The sequence below is a fragment of the Sphaerodactylus townsendi genome, linkage group LG09 (assembly GCF_021028975.2).
Source record: "Sphaerodactylus townsendi isolate TG3544 linkage group LG09, MPM_Stown_v2.3, whole genome shotgun sequence".
NCBI lineage: Eukaryota > Metazoa > Chordata > Lepidosauria > Squamata > Sphaerodactylidae > Sphaerodactylus > Sphaerodactylus townsendi.
In genome coordinates, this window is record NC_059433.1 from 19414995 (window position 1) to 19434714 (window position 19720).

General features: G+C 44.5%; 1 protein-coding gene across 1 annotated transcript in view; it reads left to right on the forward strand.

Moving 5' to 3' along the window:
• Nucleotides 1–2708: 2708 nt before the first annotated feature.
• The window catches only part of CAP2 (cyclase associated actin cytoskeleton regulatory protein 2), a 57120-nt gene continuing 40108 nt past the window's right edge, over nt 2709–19720 (forward strand). Inside the window, exons 1-3 of the mRNA XM_048507797.1 lie at nt 2709–2933; nt 14212–14344; nt 16931–17031. Of these exons, the coding sequence (XP_048363754.1) occupies nt 14221–14344; nt 16931–17031 (225 nt within the window). The 5' untranslated portion in view covers nt 2709–2933; nt 14212–14220. The remainder of the gene's footprint in view (nt 2934–14211; nt 14345–16930; nt 17032–19720) is intronic.

Sequence of the window (19720 nt, forward strand, 5' to 3'; positions counted from 1 at the left end):
TCTCCTGTCTTAGCATTCTATCCATGACTATATGTTTTCAAAGTTCCTGACGGGGATGCTAGTCAAGAGGATCTTTAGAGATCACAATAATTTCCTACCTGGATGTACTTCCTTGGAGTTTTTGATTGATGCATATAAGCAAGGATAAATGAGTCAGTAAAAGCTCGCTGTGCTTTTTCTCCTCCTTACTTATTTCTGTTATGTAACAGGAATAATTGTGAACTTTCTTATCAAGTAGTTTCCCCCCCCCCCTTGATCTGATTTCCTGAACGCTGCATACTAATTAAATTGCACACAGATGGTAAATGTAACAGCTGAACTTTTCGCTCTATTAGATAGTAATTCTCCCTATAGGAGATAGTTATTTAGAGATAACTTCCACCGAGGAAAGGAATGTTTGATTTTGATTAATGGCAAATTTGCTCATTTCGGCAGCACGTATACTAAAATTGGAATGATACAGAGAAGATTAGCATTAATGGCAAACTGTTGGAAAACGGAGGGCTAAGAACTGGCAGGCTTCCAAAGAAGTCTGACATCTACATCAAGTGCAGAAGACAAATATCCTCATGAGATGTGCTTTATGATCCCTACAGGCATTTTCTAGACAAATTTTAGTCCTATGGCTTACAGGGAGAGAGTTAATCACAGGCTTATTATCTCCCACTGAACCTTTTTGTTAATTTAATTGTATTTGTTTTTACTTGGTGAGCTGCTCTGAGCAGATCTTTGAAGAGGAGGCATGCACTTTCTGTAAATGAATGAATGAATGGTCTAGTTTGGCCCACTAGCTGGGGTCAGGGCTGGTAGGTGATGCCTAACCAGGAAAACTGTGGTTGAGGGGCTGATAACTCAGTGAACAAGACAGCTCAGTGAAAAAGATACATTTCACATAGGAATGATTGGGAATGCAAGTGAAAATAAAACAACCCCCAATATTATAATGCCTTTATATATCCATGGCTGCATTTGGAATAGTGTGTACTCTGCCATCTCACTTGAAAAGCGACTTTGGAGAGCTGGAAAAGGGACTCGAAAAGGCCATTCAAAACATTTTAGTTTAGTTTAGTGCAATAATGTTTATCGACAGTGTTGAGATTCTTGATATTTATGAAATGATGAATGGCGTGGAAAAATTTGACATTTCGCCCCCCCCTCCCCAACACCATCCTGTGGAATGTGAGGCACCTTGAATATTGAAGGGCACTGGGACCAGGACAGAACCGTTTGGCACCCCACTAGTCACTTCTCTCCAGTATGAAGATGAGCCATTGATGAGCAGTCTTTGGGTTCATGCAATCAATTGCAAACCCATCTAACAGTAGCATGGTGCAGTCCACATTTTACTAGCTTACTTGCAAGAATGTCATGGGGCACCTTATCAAAGGCTTTACTAAAATCGAGGTATACTACATCAACAGCATTCTCTTCCTCTACCAAGTGGGTCACTCTATCAAAAAAAATATGAGATTAGTCTGATATGATTTGGCTTTGAAAACCCATGTTGACTTTTAGTGATCACTCTGTTCCCTTCTAAGTGCTTACACACTGTCTGTCTAATAATCTGCTCCAGAATCTTTCCTAGTATTGATGTCAGGTTGACTGGACGGTAATTGTTTGGGTCCTCTTTTTTCCCCTTCTTTGAAGATGGGAATAACATTAGCCTTCCTCCTGTTTGCTGGGACTTCTGTTCTCCAGGAGTTCTCAAAGATTATTGCAGGTGGTTCTCAGATTACTTCTGCCAGTTCTTCTGATAACCCTGGGATGTAGTTTATCAGGGCCTGGAGATTTAAATTCATAATGGCAGAAAATGTCTTGCCTCCTTTTCTCTTCACTAAGCCACAGTTCCTGTTACAGAATTTTGCCTCTTCACCCATTTACTCAGTGTGGTGTAGCGGTTAACAGCGGCAGATTCTAGAATCGGGTTTGATTCCCCACTCCTCCTCAGGCGCGGCAGGTTCTAATCTGGTGAACGAAATTTGTTCCCTCACTCCTGCATGTGAAGCCTGGTGGGTGACCTTGGGCTAGTGCCAATTCTCTCAGAACTCTCTGAGTCCCGCGAACTTCACAAGCGGCATGTTGTGGGGAGAGGGAGGGCGAAGGAATGTGTAAGCTGCTAAGAAACGTTCCAAATGAGAAAAGCGGAATACAAATCCAAAAACTCTTCTTCTCTTGCATCACCTCTTGCAGCATTGGCGTGGGAGGTTAAGAGCTCGTGTATCTAATCTGGAGGAACCGGGTTTGATTCCCTGCTCTGCCGCCTGAACTGTGGAGGCTTATCTGGGGAATTCAGATTACCGGTAGCCTATGCGCTCCCACACACGCCAGCTGGGTGACCTTGGGCTAGTCACAGCTTCTCGGAGCTCTCTCAGCCCCACCCACCTCACAGGGTGTTTGTTGTGAGGGGGGAAGGGCAAGGAGATTGTCAACCCCTTTGAGTCTCCTGCAGGAGAGAAAGGGGGGATATAAATCCAAACAACTCCTCCTCCTCCTCTTCTTCTTCTTCTTCTTCTTCTTCTTCTTCTTCTTCTTCTTCTTCTTCTTCTTCTTCTTCCATGACGCTTTAGGAGGACCCCCCCATTCCTTTCCAGGGGCTGCCAAAGGCCGAGCTCCCCCTCCTGCTGCCGCTGCGCCCCCCAACCCCACCCCTCCCCTCCCCTCCCCTCCGGCTTCGCTTCCAGCATCTCTCTCGCCCTCTCCTTTTGGACGCGTCTTTATTTGGCGCTGCCGGAAGCCGCCTGCTGCTGCTGCTGCTGCTGCTGTGCATCTCCTTCTCTCTCTCTCTCTCTCTCTGCCTTTTGCTCCCTCCAGCCCACGTTGAGCAGGGCGGGGGGCGGCGAGGAAGGGCGGGGGGAGCCAGCCAGCCAGCCAGCCGGCGGCGGCTCCGGATTTTCGCGGCGGACCAGGGAGTCCCCCCCGGCTCATCCAAACGGGTAATGGCAGCGCAGCCGGGGGCAGGGAGGGACCGGGCGATGCGGTCGAGCCCCAAAGCGATGGGCAGGGCGAGGAGGCGAGCGCCGGGGGGGCCGTGCAAGAGAGACGGGAGAGGAGTAGTGGGCTGGGCGGGCGGGAGGGAGGGAGGGAGAGGCGGTGGCGGCTGGAGACGAGGAGGAGCACGGGCCTTCCCGGGCGGCATATTGGGGATGGAGGCCAAAGCGCGAGTTGGGGGGGGGGGGGGCACACGCAAGGGAAGACTGCCGCGGGGGGGGGGCTCTTCTGCGCCGTGGGGGTGGCGAGGGAGGAAGGCGATCTAGGTCGCCCTCCTCCCTGCGCCCGCTCAATGACCCCTGGAGCTGGGGCTGGCAGGTCAGGCCCCCCCCCCCCCCGTCCAGCTCTCTTCCAGGTGTGCAAAAGAAACCTTTTTGGAATCCCCGGCTCCAAAGGATCCCACCTTCTGGATATGTCGATCTGTGCCACCCTCCTTAAGAGAAGGGCGCTTTCCCTTGGTGGTTTGGGGGGGGAGGGTGGTGGTGCGCGCGCGCGTTCACCCGGGGGGGTTGCAGGCAGCGGCTTCCCTATTTAGCGCAGCAAATGTGTGCGTAAATCTTGCCAAGGTGATGACTTGACTGTCCACAGCAGCAGGGAAAGAAAGAAAGGAAAACCTCTCCTTTCTGTTAGGTCTAGAACTGCTGTTGCAGTTCAGGGGTGTGTCAGTGGTGCCCAGCAGTGTGGAGGACCACACCACCGCAGCATCAGCACAAGACTTGGTTTCTTTTATTTTCTCACTGCCTCAAAAGCGATCATCACCCATTTACCTGTTCTGTTTTGTGCCAAGGGACACTGCTGCTGTTTCTTTGCAGAGGGGATGCCTCTGTCTCATTTTATTTGGGAATAAGGTTAGTTTTAGAGCACTGTTAGCGGCGTAAACGAAAAACGGTGCGAAACCCAAAGCTGCTTAGGACTAGAAACCTTGCCGCTGAATTCTCTCTAACTTGGCTTATGCTCAGAAAGCTTGAGTATTATACAGCTTAAGTATTACATTACGATTTGAAACAACGGCTGTTTTAAAGAGATATGCGTGCTGCGTAATTTCTGAAATAACCCCTGGCTGCTCCTCTCCCAAGTTTTAAATTCTGTTATATGAACTGTGGATTTTATTTGCAGAGAAGGGAGGTAGAGTAGGGTTTATTAGAAAATTTTGACTCGGTTTTAAGGAAATAATTTTACTGCACAACTTGCATAGGTTATTGAAAACCCTTTACTGTGTGTGTATGAGGGTGTGTGTAAAGTGCTGTCAAATCACAGGTGACTTAGGCAACCCAGTAAGATTTTCAGTGTTAAGACTCTACCTTGCCTTCTTCCACATAACAACTCTATGTAAATACTAACCATCCAAGTACTAACCAGGGCTGACAACTAGAGAAAAATAATTGTTTAGCAGTGTAAATGTTTATACACTGCTGTTTAAAATAGTGCAAGATAAAACTAAAGCAGTTCTCGTCCGCTGGATGTTTTGTAGCATTGCTGTATGAATTTTATTTATTTGCTTCATGTATGTCCACATTTCTCCCTGATGGGAACCCAAAGTGACTTTCCACATTCTCCCTTTCTTGATTTTGGCCAATTATACACTGCTGCTCTGCCCTCCAGCAAAGGAACGTTTCCTTTGGGACAGAGATGTTTGTATTGATGGTTTCCCTTGCTTTGGGGTTTCTGCTCCTTCTGGTCTCCTCCCAGCCCCAGCCCCCCAACTCCTCATAGGCATTTCCGAAGGATCTACGGCTGGCTTTTGCAAAAAGCCCAGAAATATTGATATAGCCCAGAAATATTGATATAGCATAGAAATATCAATATAAAAAATTGAGAGGGCTTTAAAAATAAAGCCAGCAATCTTCATGACGACTGGGAGAGACCCAGAAGTGGGAGCAGACAAGCTGTACAGCAGGCAGTGGGGCGACTCTTCATGTGTAAACAGAGAACATAAGGAGACCCCACTATGACCCCACTGTGGAACAGTGGCCCTGAGGAATACACTTCAGGCATAATGGGCCTTTATCTACACAGAAATTCTGTGAGGATTTGGCTGAGAGTACATGACTAACCCAAGATCACCTAGCAGACTTCCACGGCAGAGTGGGGATTCAAACCTGGCATCCATATTTTGGAGGACATCAGACTGGCATCCTTATTCACCTGGAGCAGTGGTCTGCAACCTGCGGCTCTCCAGATGTTCATGGACTACAAATCACATCAGCCCCTACCAGCATGGCCAATTGGCCATGCTGGCAGGGGCTGATGGGAATTGTAGTCCATGAACATCTGGAGAGCCGCAGGTTGCAGACCCGTGACCTGGAGAATATTAAATATGGACTCTAAACACTGACTGTGCTGACTAGTATAGCTTGTTTTTGCTGCTGTTGCTTTGCTGCTCCATTCTGAAAGAAAAATAAAACTTAAGATTTAATAACGTTGTGCATGCTAGTAATAAGGCAGTCCTTAGACTGGAGTAACTATATAGGATCGTGCTGTAAAATAAAAACCAGGAGTCAGTTTAAAAACAGCTTCATAAACTGTGCAGGACCTTTTTCTATCACAACAAATAAAAAAATAATATGAACATAAGCTCTATAATCTATAATCAAATGCAGCACGGTCAACATAATCGTTTTGAGGGTCACTGAGCTCCTTCTGAATGCTGGTCAGACCTCAGAGATACATCGTCAGCACAAGGGAATGAATAAAATATGTTCTCTTAATTAAATAAAAATGAAAAGAGCCTGTGCATTATTCACTACTTTGCTAATGCATGACTTACTTTGGACATCCAGTGTAGACTGTGATTCTCACTATCCTGGAAAAAAATCCTCAAGGGACCAGATGCTATTTCATATTCCTGGGAATCCGAGTCAGTCATTCAGTGGTTCAAATCAAGTATTTGAAACACATACAACTACAAAACTCGTGGCTGCATTTATCAGAGAGTTAAGGTGTTGTAACATAATTCAGTCAAAAACAACTAATGGATTTGAGGGGTGAACTAATTCCAAATGATGTATGAGTACCTTAACTACATGTGAGGAATAACAAACAAAATGGCTTCCATTCATTCAGATTAGGATAATCTTAATTCTATATCATCAGGCTCCTGTAATTGACTGTACACTCTATGATTGGTTGACTCATTTTGATGATGTAAGGATAAACATGGCAGCCAAACAGCATTCCGGAGGAGGGGAGATTTGTCCTATAGTTTGCCTCAGTAGTTCTCTTGGGTTGAAGTCGAATGTGTGCAACTAGAACATGAGAGAGCTAAGAAAGATAGGAAGAAACTCTGTTTCTCCTCCTTGATCTACACTGACTCACAGTTCATGGCCATAGGTATATCATAGCCAATTTACACAATTCTATTGAGAGAATTAGTTTATGTGCTGCTTCTTTACACACAAAGATTGAACCACTTCCATCCCTCCCTGTCTAATTTGTTGTTGCATTTATTTCATGCGGAACAAAATGTATGACTATCCCACTGCAAAATCTGCAGGAACAGGGACAAACGGTTCTGGAAGTAAAGTACAGCTGTGGATATAGCCATTGTAAGATATAAATGTCAGTCCTTCTTGGCATACTGGTTCTATATGGAAAATATCTCGGTGGTTTTATTTAGAGGGTATGGTAAGTTCTAGAACGCAGGAGCAGATGTTGCACTGATGTGTGTCAGAGAAGGATCATCAATTAATTTGTGTCTCCTGTGTAATGTAAAATTTATTTTTATTTTAATTGTTTTATTCCAAACCCTCCCCTGCCCAGGCTGGGCTCAGGACAGCTTCCAACAATAATTTACAATAAATTTTCAATATAATTATCAAATTAAAACATTAAGTTTAGAACCACTATTTCTAATTTAACGTAATAAGATGGCCTCCTACCTACGTATCATAAAATAAAGAGTAGAGCTCTTCAAGCGGTAAGGATGGTCTAAGATGGACCTGGAGACCAGTAGTGAGCTGAAAACTCCCAGGTTCCCCAGAAGGTAGAGACAGGGGGAATAAAAGAACCCAGCAGAATGGAAGAAAGAAACAAGGGCGGGAAGGGAATGGAAAAGAGGGAGTACGACTACTGCTAATCCTAAACAATAAAACACTGAGGCCCATTCCGCACATGCAGAATAATGCACTTTCAAACTGCTTTCAGTGCTCTTTGAAGTGGTGCAGAATAGCAAAATCCACTTGCAAACAGTTGTGAAAGTGGTTTGAAAACGCATTATTTTGCGTGTGCGGAAGGGGCCTAAGAGAAGGAACATTGCGACAACAAACCCCCATGCAGGATTCATTGGGGACAAAGCCCTCCGAGTCCTGCGTGGGGATTGGCCAAGCTTCCCGTACTTTCTTTCCCGCCTCACCCTCCCTTAATGAGATCGCCCACTGCCGCCCTCACAGGGCATTAACACTTCAGATCATTGAACTGAGGCGGATTCTTCATTGCCCCCCCCCCCCCCCCCGCAATGGGCTTTTGCTGCTAGTTCATTATAATTAATTTAAAACAATAATTGGTCTAATACTTTTCTGGGAGTCTTCAAAACAGTGTTACAGGTTTAGCAAACGTGTGTATATTCTTAATGCAGTGGCAGGTACTAAAGATCATTCTTATTTGATCTGGTTACTATTTATTTAAGGTATATTTTGAGTATATTCATCTACTTTTTGTTCTCTGAGTTCAGCAGAATAATTTGCTTGTACCGATAATTGGAGTACGGGCATGTAATTAAACGGATTGCAGGCACTTCAGAATGTTTAATTACATGAAATGGCCTCTTGTGCTCATGTGTGGAAAAGAAGATCTTCCGAACTCTGCATATCCATTGGTGGAGGAGATGCTGAAAATGTTACACTTCATTGGCTGTCAAGATAATATAAAACAAGATAAAAAGGAGCATATGTGCACGATTGTTAAAAACAGCAGAGATGAGGCATAGTCAAGAAGAGTGGTAATTTTTGTAGTGTCAGATCATTCCTGCAAAGGCAAATGATTTTTAGAAGCAGCTACTTATCAAGTAGTATGTTAATGAAAATATCTTTTTGACAATGATTAGAAAAACATTAATCTGGAGGTTTGCCCTTTAAAAATATGTTAATATCCTATATTTGTCCTGAGAAGTTAAATTGATGTTGGAAATAATACATTTAGCTGAAACCATTTCAGAACAACCAATAAAAATAGTTCATGAGAATATGGGTTATCCTATGAGATTTTAAAGCAGTGATTATCCTAATAATAACAGGATCGTTTAACAAAGAAAAATTGCTAAAAATGTTCCCAAGCATATTCTCAGCCTTGTTCCTTGTCTAGATAGATGTTCTTAGATTTTTGTTGCTACTGTAGGATTTTTACATAGGGTGACCAATCTCTTGTTTTTTAAAAGTTGTTTGGATCTTGAAGGAGTGAGTAAGTCAAGGAAGGGGGGAAAACACAAAAGTGTAAGAAACCATTCCAGGCAGATCTTCTTTGGCTCTAGAAGACAATTTTTCAGCCTTCAGGTATTACTACCCCAAAACCCAATCCTAATCTCTTCACAGTTTCTCATAATTTTATTAAAGTTATGACAAGAGTGTGGTAGTATACAAATTAAATATAGGGCTCACCCTTGTTGTTCTTTCCACAACAGAAAGCTAACTTTTAAAACTAGCCTAACTTCTTTGCAGTTTCTCATAATTAAGAACATAAGAACATAAGAACTGGCCTGCTGGATCAGACCAGAATCCATCTAGTCCAGCACTCTGCTACTCGCAGTGGCCCACCAGGTGCCTTTGGGAGCTCACATGCAGGAGGTGAAAGCAATGGCCTGCTGCTGCTGCTGCTCTTGAGCACCTGGTCTGCTAAGGCATTTGCAATCTGAGATCAAGGCAGATCAAGACTGGTAGCCATAGATCGACTTCTCCTCCATAAATCTATCCAAGCCCTTTTTAAAGCCATCCAGGTTCGTGGCCATCACTACCTCCTGTGGCAGCATATTCCAAACACCAATCACACGTTGTGTGAAGAAGTGTTTCCTTTTATTAGTCCTAATTCTTCCCCCCAGCATTTTCAATGAATGCCCCCTGGTTCTAGTATTGTGAGAAATAATTCCACTATTGATTAAAAGGCTCCATTTAATTGAGTCCTGGAGACAGCATAAAAAGCAGCCATTTAAGAAGTGCAACCCTCTTCCGTCATTGAATGGTGTAAAGTTAAGTTTATACATAAACAAGAACTGGCAAGAACTTCGTGCACGTTTATTTTTATGTTGTATACCCAAACATTTTGATGCAAATTCGTAGATAAAGTTTGGGCTGAATCCAACCATCTTTTTTTTTTTTTTGCTTAATCTCAGCCAATTTGCCTCCATAATCCCTGTTTCACATGGGTTTTGTACATTCAGGTTCCATAATCACAAACACTATAGTTTTTTTGCTAGTCAAAAGGAGATCCTTTCTTCCCATTTCACCGATGGAAAAACTGACTGAATCCAACTCCTTAACCTTCCACTGAGAATTGCTGAGGAACCCTGCAATAATAAAATGATTGCTGAAAGAGGCTTAACGGCCCCATCCAAAGGGGAGGGGGGGGGGATCTGCTTCTGGGAGTGGTGCATCCCCATTCTGGTGGATTTGCTCTCCCTGGGACTATTGTCCCGGCAGAGGGGTGACTGATGGAGGCTCTGCACAGTGGTGGGATGCAGTGCTGCATGTCACGCCAGCACCCTTGCTGCCACTAATTGGCTTCCACACAGCTGTTGCCCTTGTTGCACCAGCAGCTGGGGACTTTCACTGCCTTTTTGGTGGCGTAAATCCATCAAGCCCAATGGGGGCTTTCTGGTGATGGGGAGGCTTTTTTTTAGGCTCCCCATCCTGCTGGAAAGCCTCTTTGGGAACAGTGGGCTGGTGCAATTGTCCAGGTGCCCGGCCTTTTGGATGGGGCTGCCCATGGCACAATTAAATTTCCTAGGCACCAGGGTGACATGGGATTTGTCCAGGCTTGATTTAGCGCTAATTCCCTTCTTGCTTGGAGAATCCTAATTGGAAACTGGGCCAAGTTGCCCATGGCGTGTGAGGTTAATTAGTCTTCTCTCCTCCAGCTTTGAATCTCCATTTGTGAGGGGGAAAACTAATAGAAGAAGAGTAGAAGAAGAGTTTGGATTTATATCCCCTGCAGGAGACTCAAAGGGGCTTACAATCTCCTTGCCCTTCCCCCCTCACAACAAACACCCTGTGAGGTAGGTGGGGCTGAGAGAGCTCCGAGAAGCTGTGACTAGCCCAAGGTCACCCAGCTGGCATGTGTGGGAGTGCACAGGCTAATCTGAATTCCCCAGATAAGCCTCCACAGCTCAGGCGGCAGAGCTGGGAATCAAACCCGGTTCCTCCAGATTAGATACACGAGCTCTTAACCTCCGACGCCACTGCTGCTCCTCTCATTAATACTGATTAATGTTATGTTTTTGGAGTTGTAATGTTTTTGGAGTTACTGGAATGTTTTTGGACTGATTTTAACTGTTGTTTATTATTTTATGGTAGGTTTGTTGATTTGTACACCGTCCAGAGCCCCTAGGGCCGTGGTGGCGAACCTTTGGCACTCCAGATGTTATGGACTACAATTCCCATCAGCCCCTGCCAGTATGGCCAATTGGCCATGCTGGCAGGGGCTGATGGGAATTGTAGTCCATAACATCTGGAGTGCCAAAGGTTCGCCACCATTGCCCTAGGGCAGGGGTAGGGAACCTGCGGCTCTCCAGATGTTCAGGAACTACAATTCCCATCAGCCCCTACCAGCATGGCCAATTGGCCATGCTGACAGAGGCTGATGGGAATTGTAGTTCCTGAACATCTGGAGAGCCGCAGGTTCCCTACCCCTGCCCTAGGGGATGGGGTGGTATATCAAGTATGAGAAATAAGTAAAATAAAATAAATAAATATACCCCAAACATTTCCTTCTCTCTGGACACAGTGTGTAACAGACTTCCCGCTGTGATACACCTCTGAAGATGCCAGCCACAGATGCAGGTGAAACGTTAGGTACAAGATCCACCAGACCACGGCCACACAGCCCGGAAAACCCACCAGAACTAACGCTGATTAAATCTCATGCTTTCATCCGTACTTCAGGTGACCGAAGTTTACTGGCTGTTGTGGCTTTTGTGGGCTGTGTGGCCATGGTCTGGTAGTTTTTGCTCCTAATTTTTCACCTGCCTTTATGACTGACATCTTCAGAGGCGTGCCACGGTGAGATGTGTTTCTCTCCATGGCACAGTGGGCATTGATTGTGTGATAGGGTATATGTTTTACACACCTCACAGGGAGGTAAGGCGTACTTGCATGTGTCTGGACGGAGTTCATTTACAATAGCATTTGCTATTGCATTTGCAGCGCCATTCACAACTGCAGTTTGCATGTTCAACTGTACATTGATTAGAGTGTTTGTAATTGGGATTCTTCATGAGAAACAAGGAAGAACCAAATCTGCCAGGTTTGTTCAGGTGTGGGCTTAATACCAGCTTATTGTGATCTCTGAATGCACCCTTAGTCCCTGGCTGAGAGGGTCCACACGTCATATATTGATTTGAACTACCAAGTTTAGTAGCGGATGTCAAATTACATTTGTAAAATGTGTTTTGTTGGTTATTTAATATCAGAAGACATTGCATTCAAATGCAAGTGGTTGACGTTCTACGGGAGAGCGCTTATCACCTGCAAATTACATATGTGGGGAAGGATGTCATTCTGACATCTGCCAGACTAGCGAGATTGGTGAAGAAGAAAGAGCTACCATCACCTCAAAACAATGATGATAGCTCTCCGTGCCCGAAACAGCAGTACAACATGTAGAAGAGCCATTTCAACGAATCAGCTGTCCAGAAATTTTGTTATACATGGATTTCAGAAGCCAAGAAAGAAGTGGGATATGTGCTAGGTAGTTTGCCATAGCTGATGAATGGTGGTCTAGAGATCAGTTATAGTTCTGGGGGAAGTCCAGGCGTAACCTGGACATTTTTAGCCCTAACTCTGCTTCCTGTATTTCATGTCGTTGATCCCACTGGGTTTTTTTTTTTTAATCCTCTTATGTAAATGTCTGCCTAATTTCATCTGAAGAAGTAGATTCTAGTCCACAAATGCCAATACTGGAATAATAACAATTGCAAAACAAAGGCTGATTCCGCATGGGCCAAAAACAGCAGTGTGAAAATGGTGTAAAAGGATTTAAAATGTTGTAAAAGGGTTTATACTGTTTCACATCATTTTCACACCACTTTTTTTGGCCCATGTGGAATTAGCCAAAGCCTCAGAGTGGCTTTTACTCAACCGCTGTTAACCTTCCTCGTTGACTATTATTTCTTTATCTTGTCAACTATGTGTTTGAAGACCAACTATGTGGTAGAAGACTCTGTCCACTATAAAGTATCCTGCCCATTGTATAATGAGCCAAGGATTTAATTTATTACAAAATGGTTTATGGGTCAAAATTTACCTTTGGACTCTGACAAATTGGTTTTTCTACTAGCAGATTCTAACCCCATAATCACTTATAAGGTGTTTTTGCTTGCTTTGATGGCAAAAAAAGTCCATTTTAAATTCAGTTCTACAAAGAACTAATTCATACATTTGTTTAGCAACTGGATATCCATAATATTTTTGGACAATAGGAAACTGTTGATGGATTACTTAGGTGAAACAGAAAAAAACTGAAATGATTATTAGTGGTTTTGAAGATTAGTGAATTGTTATTATAAGACATAACAGAGAAAAGTATTCTAATTATCAGTAGTGGTTATTAAGTTGGAATTTTAAGTATGTGGTTAAAGAGCAAGTGGTAAAGAGCAAGTTCAGACTTGATGTAGGTGAAATTGGAAGTTCTTATGTTAAGTGTACATATTATTGTTTTCTATCTTTTTCTTTGCTTTTTGTAAGCGTTATAAGTACTGACAAAATTTGAATATTCAAAGGGGGGAAAAGTAACTGGACATCCAGACGATATAGCTCAGTAAGGCATTGCATGTTTTAATAGTTTTTTGTAGCATTTCATTGTTGTATATTGTTTACTATTGGTATATTTTAATTGTTGGGGTTATATATTGTAACGACCTTTGACTACTAACAATAAAGCATATGGAGTAATGCTGGAACAAGATAGATAGATAGATATTTATTATTACGGCCTTTTGGCCAGCCAAAATGCTGGAACAAGAAAAGCATTTGGTCTTTGCAGTGCCACTAGACTTTTGTTTATTTTGGAATTCATTTTGGTTTCAATTGGTGGTATAGCAAGAACTTGGCAGTCCCTAGTTCAGGTAGAGTCCTGTTCACCCTGCTGTTCAGCTCAGTAACTGTAATATTTGAGATAATAATTTGAGTTTACACACGGGTCATTAAGTGTTAGTTGTGTGAAGCATTGTGAATGCAAGAACTGTGTGCATTCTAGTCTTAGCAGTTTGATAGTTCTTAGGGATTTACGCCTTTAGCAAAGATGTTTATTAGAAAATAACACATGCATATAAAGCTTTCACAACCTTAAGTGAACAATGTGAAATGTGTGGAACCTGTGAAGTAAATTAAGGAAGTTTTGGAATGTAGCCAAGGTTGTGTTAATTGTTCTTACGTTTTATATCTAACAGGAATCAAATACTAACAAATGTGAATCTACTGTAAAATTTTGAATTTGGCATCTCATGTACCTAACAGAAATATAGGCCGTTTCCGCACGGCGTCGATGGGGGTTGGGTCGGCACATTCCAAGCCGACCCGACCCCATGCGAACGGTCCCAGAAACAGCCGGGAAGACGGCGGAGCGCCATCGCCCGGCCGAGCCGGCGTGTCTCTGGTCGTCCGGCACGTCGCCGAGGCCTGGAGACATGCCCCCCCGGCCCTGCGCGACTGCTCCAGCGTCGCAGGGCAGGGGGGCGTGTCCCCAGGCCGCGGCGACGCGCCAGACGGCTGGAGACAAGGTAAGTGCAGGGTGCAAGGGGGGAGGGCGCCTTGGAGCCGCTGCCGTTCGCACGGCGGCGGCTTCGAAGCAGCTGCGCCCCCTGTGCGAATGGCTCCCTGGGGACAGCGTTTTTGCCATCCCCAGGGCGCCATATACCGCCTGTGTGGAAGGGGCCATAGTTTTGATGGTAACATGTCAGCCATACAGAAATCATATACTGCTTAAAGTCAAAGAAAAGCTGATTTGGATAATACAGTTCAGCATTTCTCTGAAGTTTGTACTCGAAATGAAACAGCAAATAATCTTTGTATGTTTATTTAGTTTTTCAGAATGGCCGAGGCACAGGCTTTGATGGAGAGGTTGGAAAATGCTGTCGTTAAGCTTGAGGCATTGTTGTCAAATTCACACAAAGTCGCTGGAATGGAATGTGGAACTGTCAATGGAGTTGATGCAGGTATAATTAACTCTTTTTTATTGGGAAAGCTGGGGACTTGGGAAATTTTTTTATTTGGAAAGCTGTGGTAAACTGCCATTTTTCATCAAGTGAATCTGAATGGTATCTATCCACTCCCATCCTGCCAATAAATGATCAACAATATGTTTTGGACTTATGTGGAAAATGCTTGTGGATAGACTTTGTACTCTGGGCTGGAAGGAAACTGTGTAAACAGGCTGAGGGAGGCTACAGTGCTGAGCAGGAAGAAGACTCAGAAACAGGATGGCTAGTAGAAAGCATGATAATATCACAGTCCCTTTCACGTAGAATCACAGCTGACACTAGGGCCGTTTCCGCACGGCCCAAATATGCAAAAATGCCGTCCCTAAGGCGCCGTTCGCACAGGCGGCGCTGCTGAAATGCAGCAGCGCCGACCTGGCTTCCCTTCACCTCCCCCAGGGCGGTGTCAGGCCGCCCCAAAAAACCTCCCTCCTGGAGGGAGGTTTTTGAAAAACAGCGTGTTCCCGCCATTGCGGTGCGAACAGCACCGCCGGGAACACGCTGTTTTCCCCGTCGTCCCCACCTCACCTCGTTGTCCTGCGTCGCTCTGCCGGACTGCTGAGACCCTCCCTCGCTGTCCTCCGAACCCTGGAGGTTGGAGGGCAGCGTGGGCGGGTCTTAGCAGTCCAGCAAAATTTCGGCATGCTCAACTTTACTAGAGCACGGCAGTGAGTGAAGGGGGGGAAGAGGCGGCTCCCTGCAGAGCCGCCTCTCCCGCACCGGCCTCTGCAGGGGCCGCTTGCACGCTCCCGTGCGAATGGCCCCCACCCCTCCACCAGCAGGATTCCTGCCGGTGCAGGGGCGCCCTTTCCGCAGTGCGGAAAGGGCCTACAACTCTCCCTGGTTCAACTCTTCCCTTCTTCCACCCCATTCTGTAACTTTCTTGATAAATAACACAACTTTGCCATGGTTAACTTTGTCCATGTCGTACTTCTCTGAAATAAAAAAAAAAACCCAAGGCTTCACCAGGGAGAATTGCTGTCGTGTCTTGAAATGATACCAGCACAGAAACAGGACGCCCACTTTCACCTCTTGGAACCAACCAGCCACTTCTCCCTGCCCCCCGCTAGATATGATCAACCAAGACAGACAAGGATTGAGCTGAAAGGTAGTTGATTGCACCTCTCTGAGCAATCACATCTTCAGGCTGCAGAAAGTGAAATTTATCCATGCACATGTTTTTTTAATGTTATTTTTTATTTTAATTTTAGCAAAAACACAGAATTTAGACATTACAGATACAATTCAAAATTAAGAATGACTTTTCCTTTACAAAAGGCTGTTATTATCTTGCAATGTTAATGTTAAACTATTTATATGCCATTAAAGGTATTCGAAATCGAATCGACATTTATTCCTTTACAACCAAATATAATTAGTTTTTACCACTATATCAGAAAATGCTACCCCATTTGTCCCAGCTCGACCTCTGCATTCAGCAGAGGCCAATCTACTGGAGATCCCTAGCCCCTCAATGAGGCGGCTGGCCTCCACTCGGGCCAGGGCCTTTACGGCTCTGGCACCGGCCTGGTGGAACACTCTACCACCAGCTGTTCGGGCCCTGTGGGACCTTGGAGAGTTCCGCAGGGCCTGCAAAACCGAGTTGTTCCACAGGGCCTTTGGAGAGGCCAGCCGCTGATGGTGCCTCTGCCCCCCCCCCTTCTGCTTCTAGGGGTCCTAACACCATCGGGACCCATTATTCCTTTCTGGGGAGAGTTGTATATGGGTTTCGTGGGACATTGTTTTAGAACTGTTTTTAAATTGTATGTAAGTTTTTATATATTATATTTATATTGTTCACCGCCCTGAGCCCTTCGGGGATAGGGCGGTATATTAAATCCAATAAATAATAATAATAATAATAATAATAATAATAATAATAATAATAATACTTCACCTCTAAGCACAAGCCATAAGCAAACAGAATTACACGTTAAACCATTGTGTTAGCCTAAAGTTGTCTTGCATCATTTCGTGACTACTATGTTCCCTCTGCAACAGTAACATCTGCCTTGCCAAATAATATTCTATTGCGCTTTTTATCTAATTATGTAATCACAGGGAACTAAAATTTATGTACACATAACACTAAGAGATACTAAAACTACTAGAGCTCTATTTATCAATGCACTTGTGACCAGACGGTTTTCTAGGAACATCTTGTACTGCATCCAGAATGGTGTCTTAACTCAAACAGGATGCAGATTATATTTGTCAATAAAGCGCGGGACAAAAAAAGTCTCCAAGGTCTGCCAAGAGTTTCCTCTGATCAGCTGATGCCCACATCCCCGGATCTTCCCCTGGATAGAACGAGATGGTGCCACCACGTTTCCTTTAACAGAAATGCAAAATGTACGGCAGAAATTATTGTGCCAGCTAATCATGATACATATGCTGAACGTATAACTGATTTTGCCACATTGATTCTGTGGCACAAATAACTGCATGGAATATTTTCACCTTTCTAGGTTCTCCTCTTGCATTGTCAAGTAAAGCGTTCAAAACAGATAAGCTCTTATCAGCCAGTTCTGTTTTCTCTCACAGGTGTAGCACCATTCGTTGAGGCTTTTGACAGAATCCTGAATGGCAGCGTGGCTGAGTTTCTAAGGAACAGTAAGATCCTTGACGGGGATGTGAAGCTACACGTAAGTATTAATGCTGCATTTTAATGGGGTTGGGTTTATTTTTTAGAGCCTGTATTAACTGATATTTAATGGATTTTAATCTGATATATGTGCTCTAATTTATATGTTGTTCACCGCCCTGAGCCCTCCGGGGGAGGGCGGTATATAAACCTAATCAATCAATCAATCAATCAATCAATCAATCAATCAATCAATCAATCAATCAATCAATCAATCAATCAATCAATCAATCAATCAATCAATCAATCAATCAATCAATCAGTATTTCTGTCTGCTGTGTAACAGCTAAAAGCGTAACTACATGTTATGCTGGTTGTAGGTCTTCCTTAGTCCGGCTTTGCCAGGAAATCAAATATAGCAATATTAATAGTGTGGTCCACAGTCTCAGTTTTTCTTCCATTGTTTTAGTAGCTATAAGATACACTTCGGTTATGCTGGCAGGATGTTTTTTTCTTTAAAAAAGATGTCATTGAGCTCATGGTTTTGCACCCAGGGTACATACAATATACAACACAATATAGTCCTTATAATTCACATTTGTCTTATTATTTGAGTGTATTTGATTTTTCCCACCCTTTTCCTTGAAGATCAGGTGGCTCATTTGGTTGTCCCTCTCCATTATATCCTCTCAGTACCCCAGTGAGATGTTAAGCTGAGAGGCAGAGATTGGCCCAAGGTTACCCAGTGAGCTTTACAGTGAAGGGGTGATTTGAACCCAGGTGTTGTTTGTTTGTTTACATTATTTGTAATCTACCCTTCTCACTGGGACTTAAAGTTAAATACACAGAATGAGTTAGTATAGTCAACAAGATGGGAGATTCAACAAACGGTTCAATAGGAACAGGGTTGTAAAACCAACCAGAAATCTGAAGACAGAGCTGAAGGAAAGGATAAGTATTAACGTGACCATGATGCACATACCGTGTTTCCCCGAATATAAGACAGTGTCTTATATTAATTTTTGCTCCCAAAAATGCGCTATGTCTTATTTTCAGGGGATGTCTTATTTATCTGTGTTCTGTTCGTCGGGCATGCTTCCAAACAAAAACTTTGCTATGTCTTACTTTCGGGGGATGCTTTATATTTCGCACTTCAGCAAAACCTCTACTATGTCTGATTTTTCGGGGATGTCTTATATTCGGGGAAACAGGGTAGTAGAACTGCACTTACAGCAAGCCAGATACATTAGTGTAGACCACAACCCCTAGTAATTTCTCCAAATAAATCATTTTTGTACAGTACAGTGTGACCCTATTGCCTGCTTGGAAAAGCCCTCTTGAATAATTTGCAGAAAACTGAGCGAGAGAGAGCCTTTCTGACTTCCTCAGGCAGGCCACTCTATAAAGTAGGGGCCATAACAGAAAAGGCACGTGTACAGTTGCTGTTGTTGAATTTGTTGTTGAATTTGCCCATTTGGTTTTGCCCACAGAAGGTCCTGCTCTGATGAATAAAGTTGTTGTGGCAGAGCACAGTGGGGGAGGCTATGTAATAGATATAAGGGTCTGAGCCCAGTGGTGGGATCCAAAATTTTTAGTAACAGGCTTCCATGGTGGTGGGATTCAAACTGGTATGAGCGTAAGCGCCAATGGGAGACTTCCCGGTGGGGACTACGACGGGGGGGTGTGGCTCGGAGCATTCCAGGGGCAGGGCATTCCCTGGGTGGGGCTCTGGCAAGGACGCAGCTGCTGCGCCGGTCCTTGGGCGGGAAACGAATGCACGCAGGCGCAGGCTGCCACGCACGCCGGTGCACCTCCTGCTAGACTGCTTCAAGTTCTGCGCGCTACTGCTGAGGAGCGGAGGAGGGGCGTAACTAAGGCAAAAATCACGTGGCAAAATCACCCATTAGTCACCCCCTCTCGGCACACACAAATAATTAGCAACCTACTCTCGATAACCTGTGAGAACCTGCTGGATCCCACCTCTGTAAGACTGAGCCCATGAAGGGCTTTGTACGTAAAATATGTAGCTACGCCCTGTGATTGTCTCAAAGGTCTTCCAGATAAAAGTCTGATAAATATATTACTTTATTACTTTATTATTATTACTTTATTATTATTATTAAATATATTACTCGATTACACAGACTCTCACTGTATATGAACCCCATCCAAAGGGGGAGGGCCGAATCCACTTTTGAGAGTGGAGTACCACCACATTGGCGGATTTGCTCTCCCTGGAAACTGACCCCAGTGGAGGGATGATGATGCTGGCGTGTGGTCACCACTGCCCCTCCCCAGCACTGGAGCACTGCACTGAAGGCCACACTAACGCCCCAGAGTCCCTGCTGCTGCCGCCGGCATAGCGAGTGTGGGCCAGGGATGTGGCCACGGGAGGAGCTGACGTTAGTCAGCTTGCTCCTCGCCTTTGCCGGCGTTACGCCAGTGGGCTGTTCCTCAGACTTAAGCCATCCTTTGGGGTGGCGTAGAACTATTGAGGCTCACAGAGGCTTCTTGGCGGCGGGGAGCCTCTTTCACTTTTTGAGCCTCCCTCCACTGCCAGGAGGCAGAGGTCTAGGGTGTGGATAAGGGAGGGAGACAGGTGCCCCATCCGAGAGCAGTGGTTGGGTGCCTAACTCCTGGATGGGGCACCTGTCTCCCTCCCTTACCCACCCCTTATCTTACAAACAATCCTGAGACATATTCATTTTAATTTTATTTATGTTATTTGTAGTCATTCTATTTATTGAGTC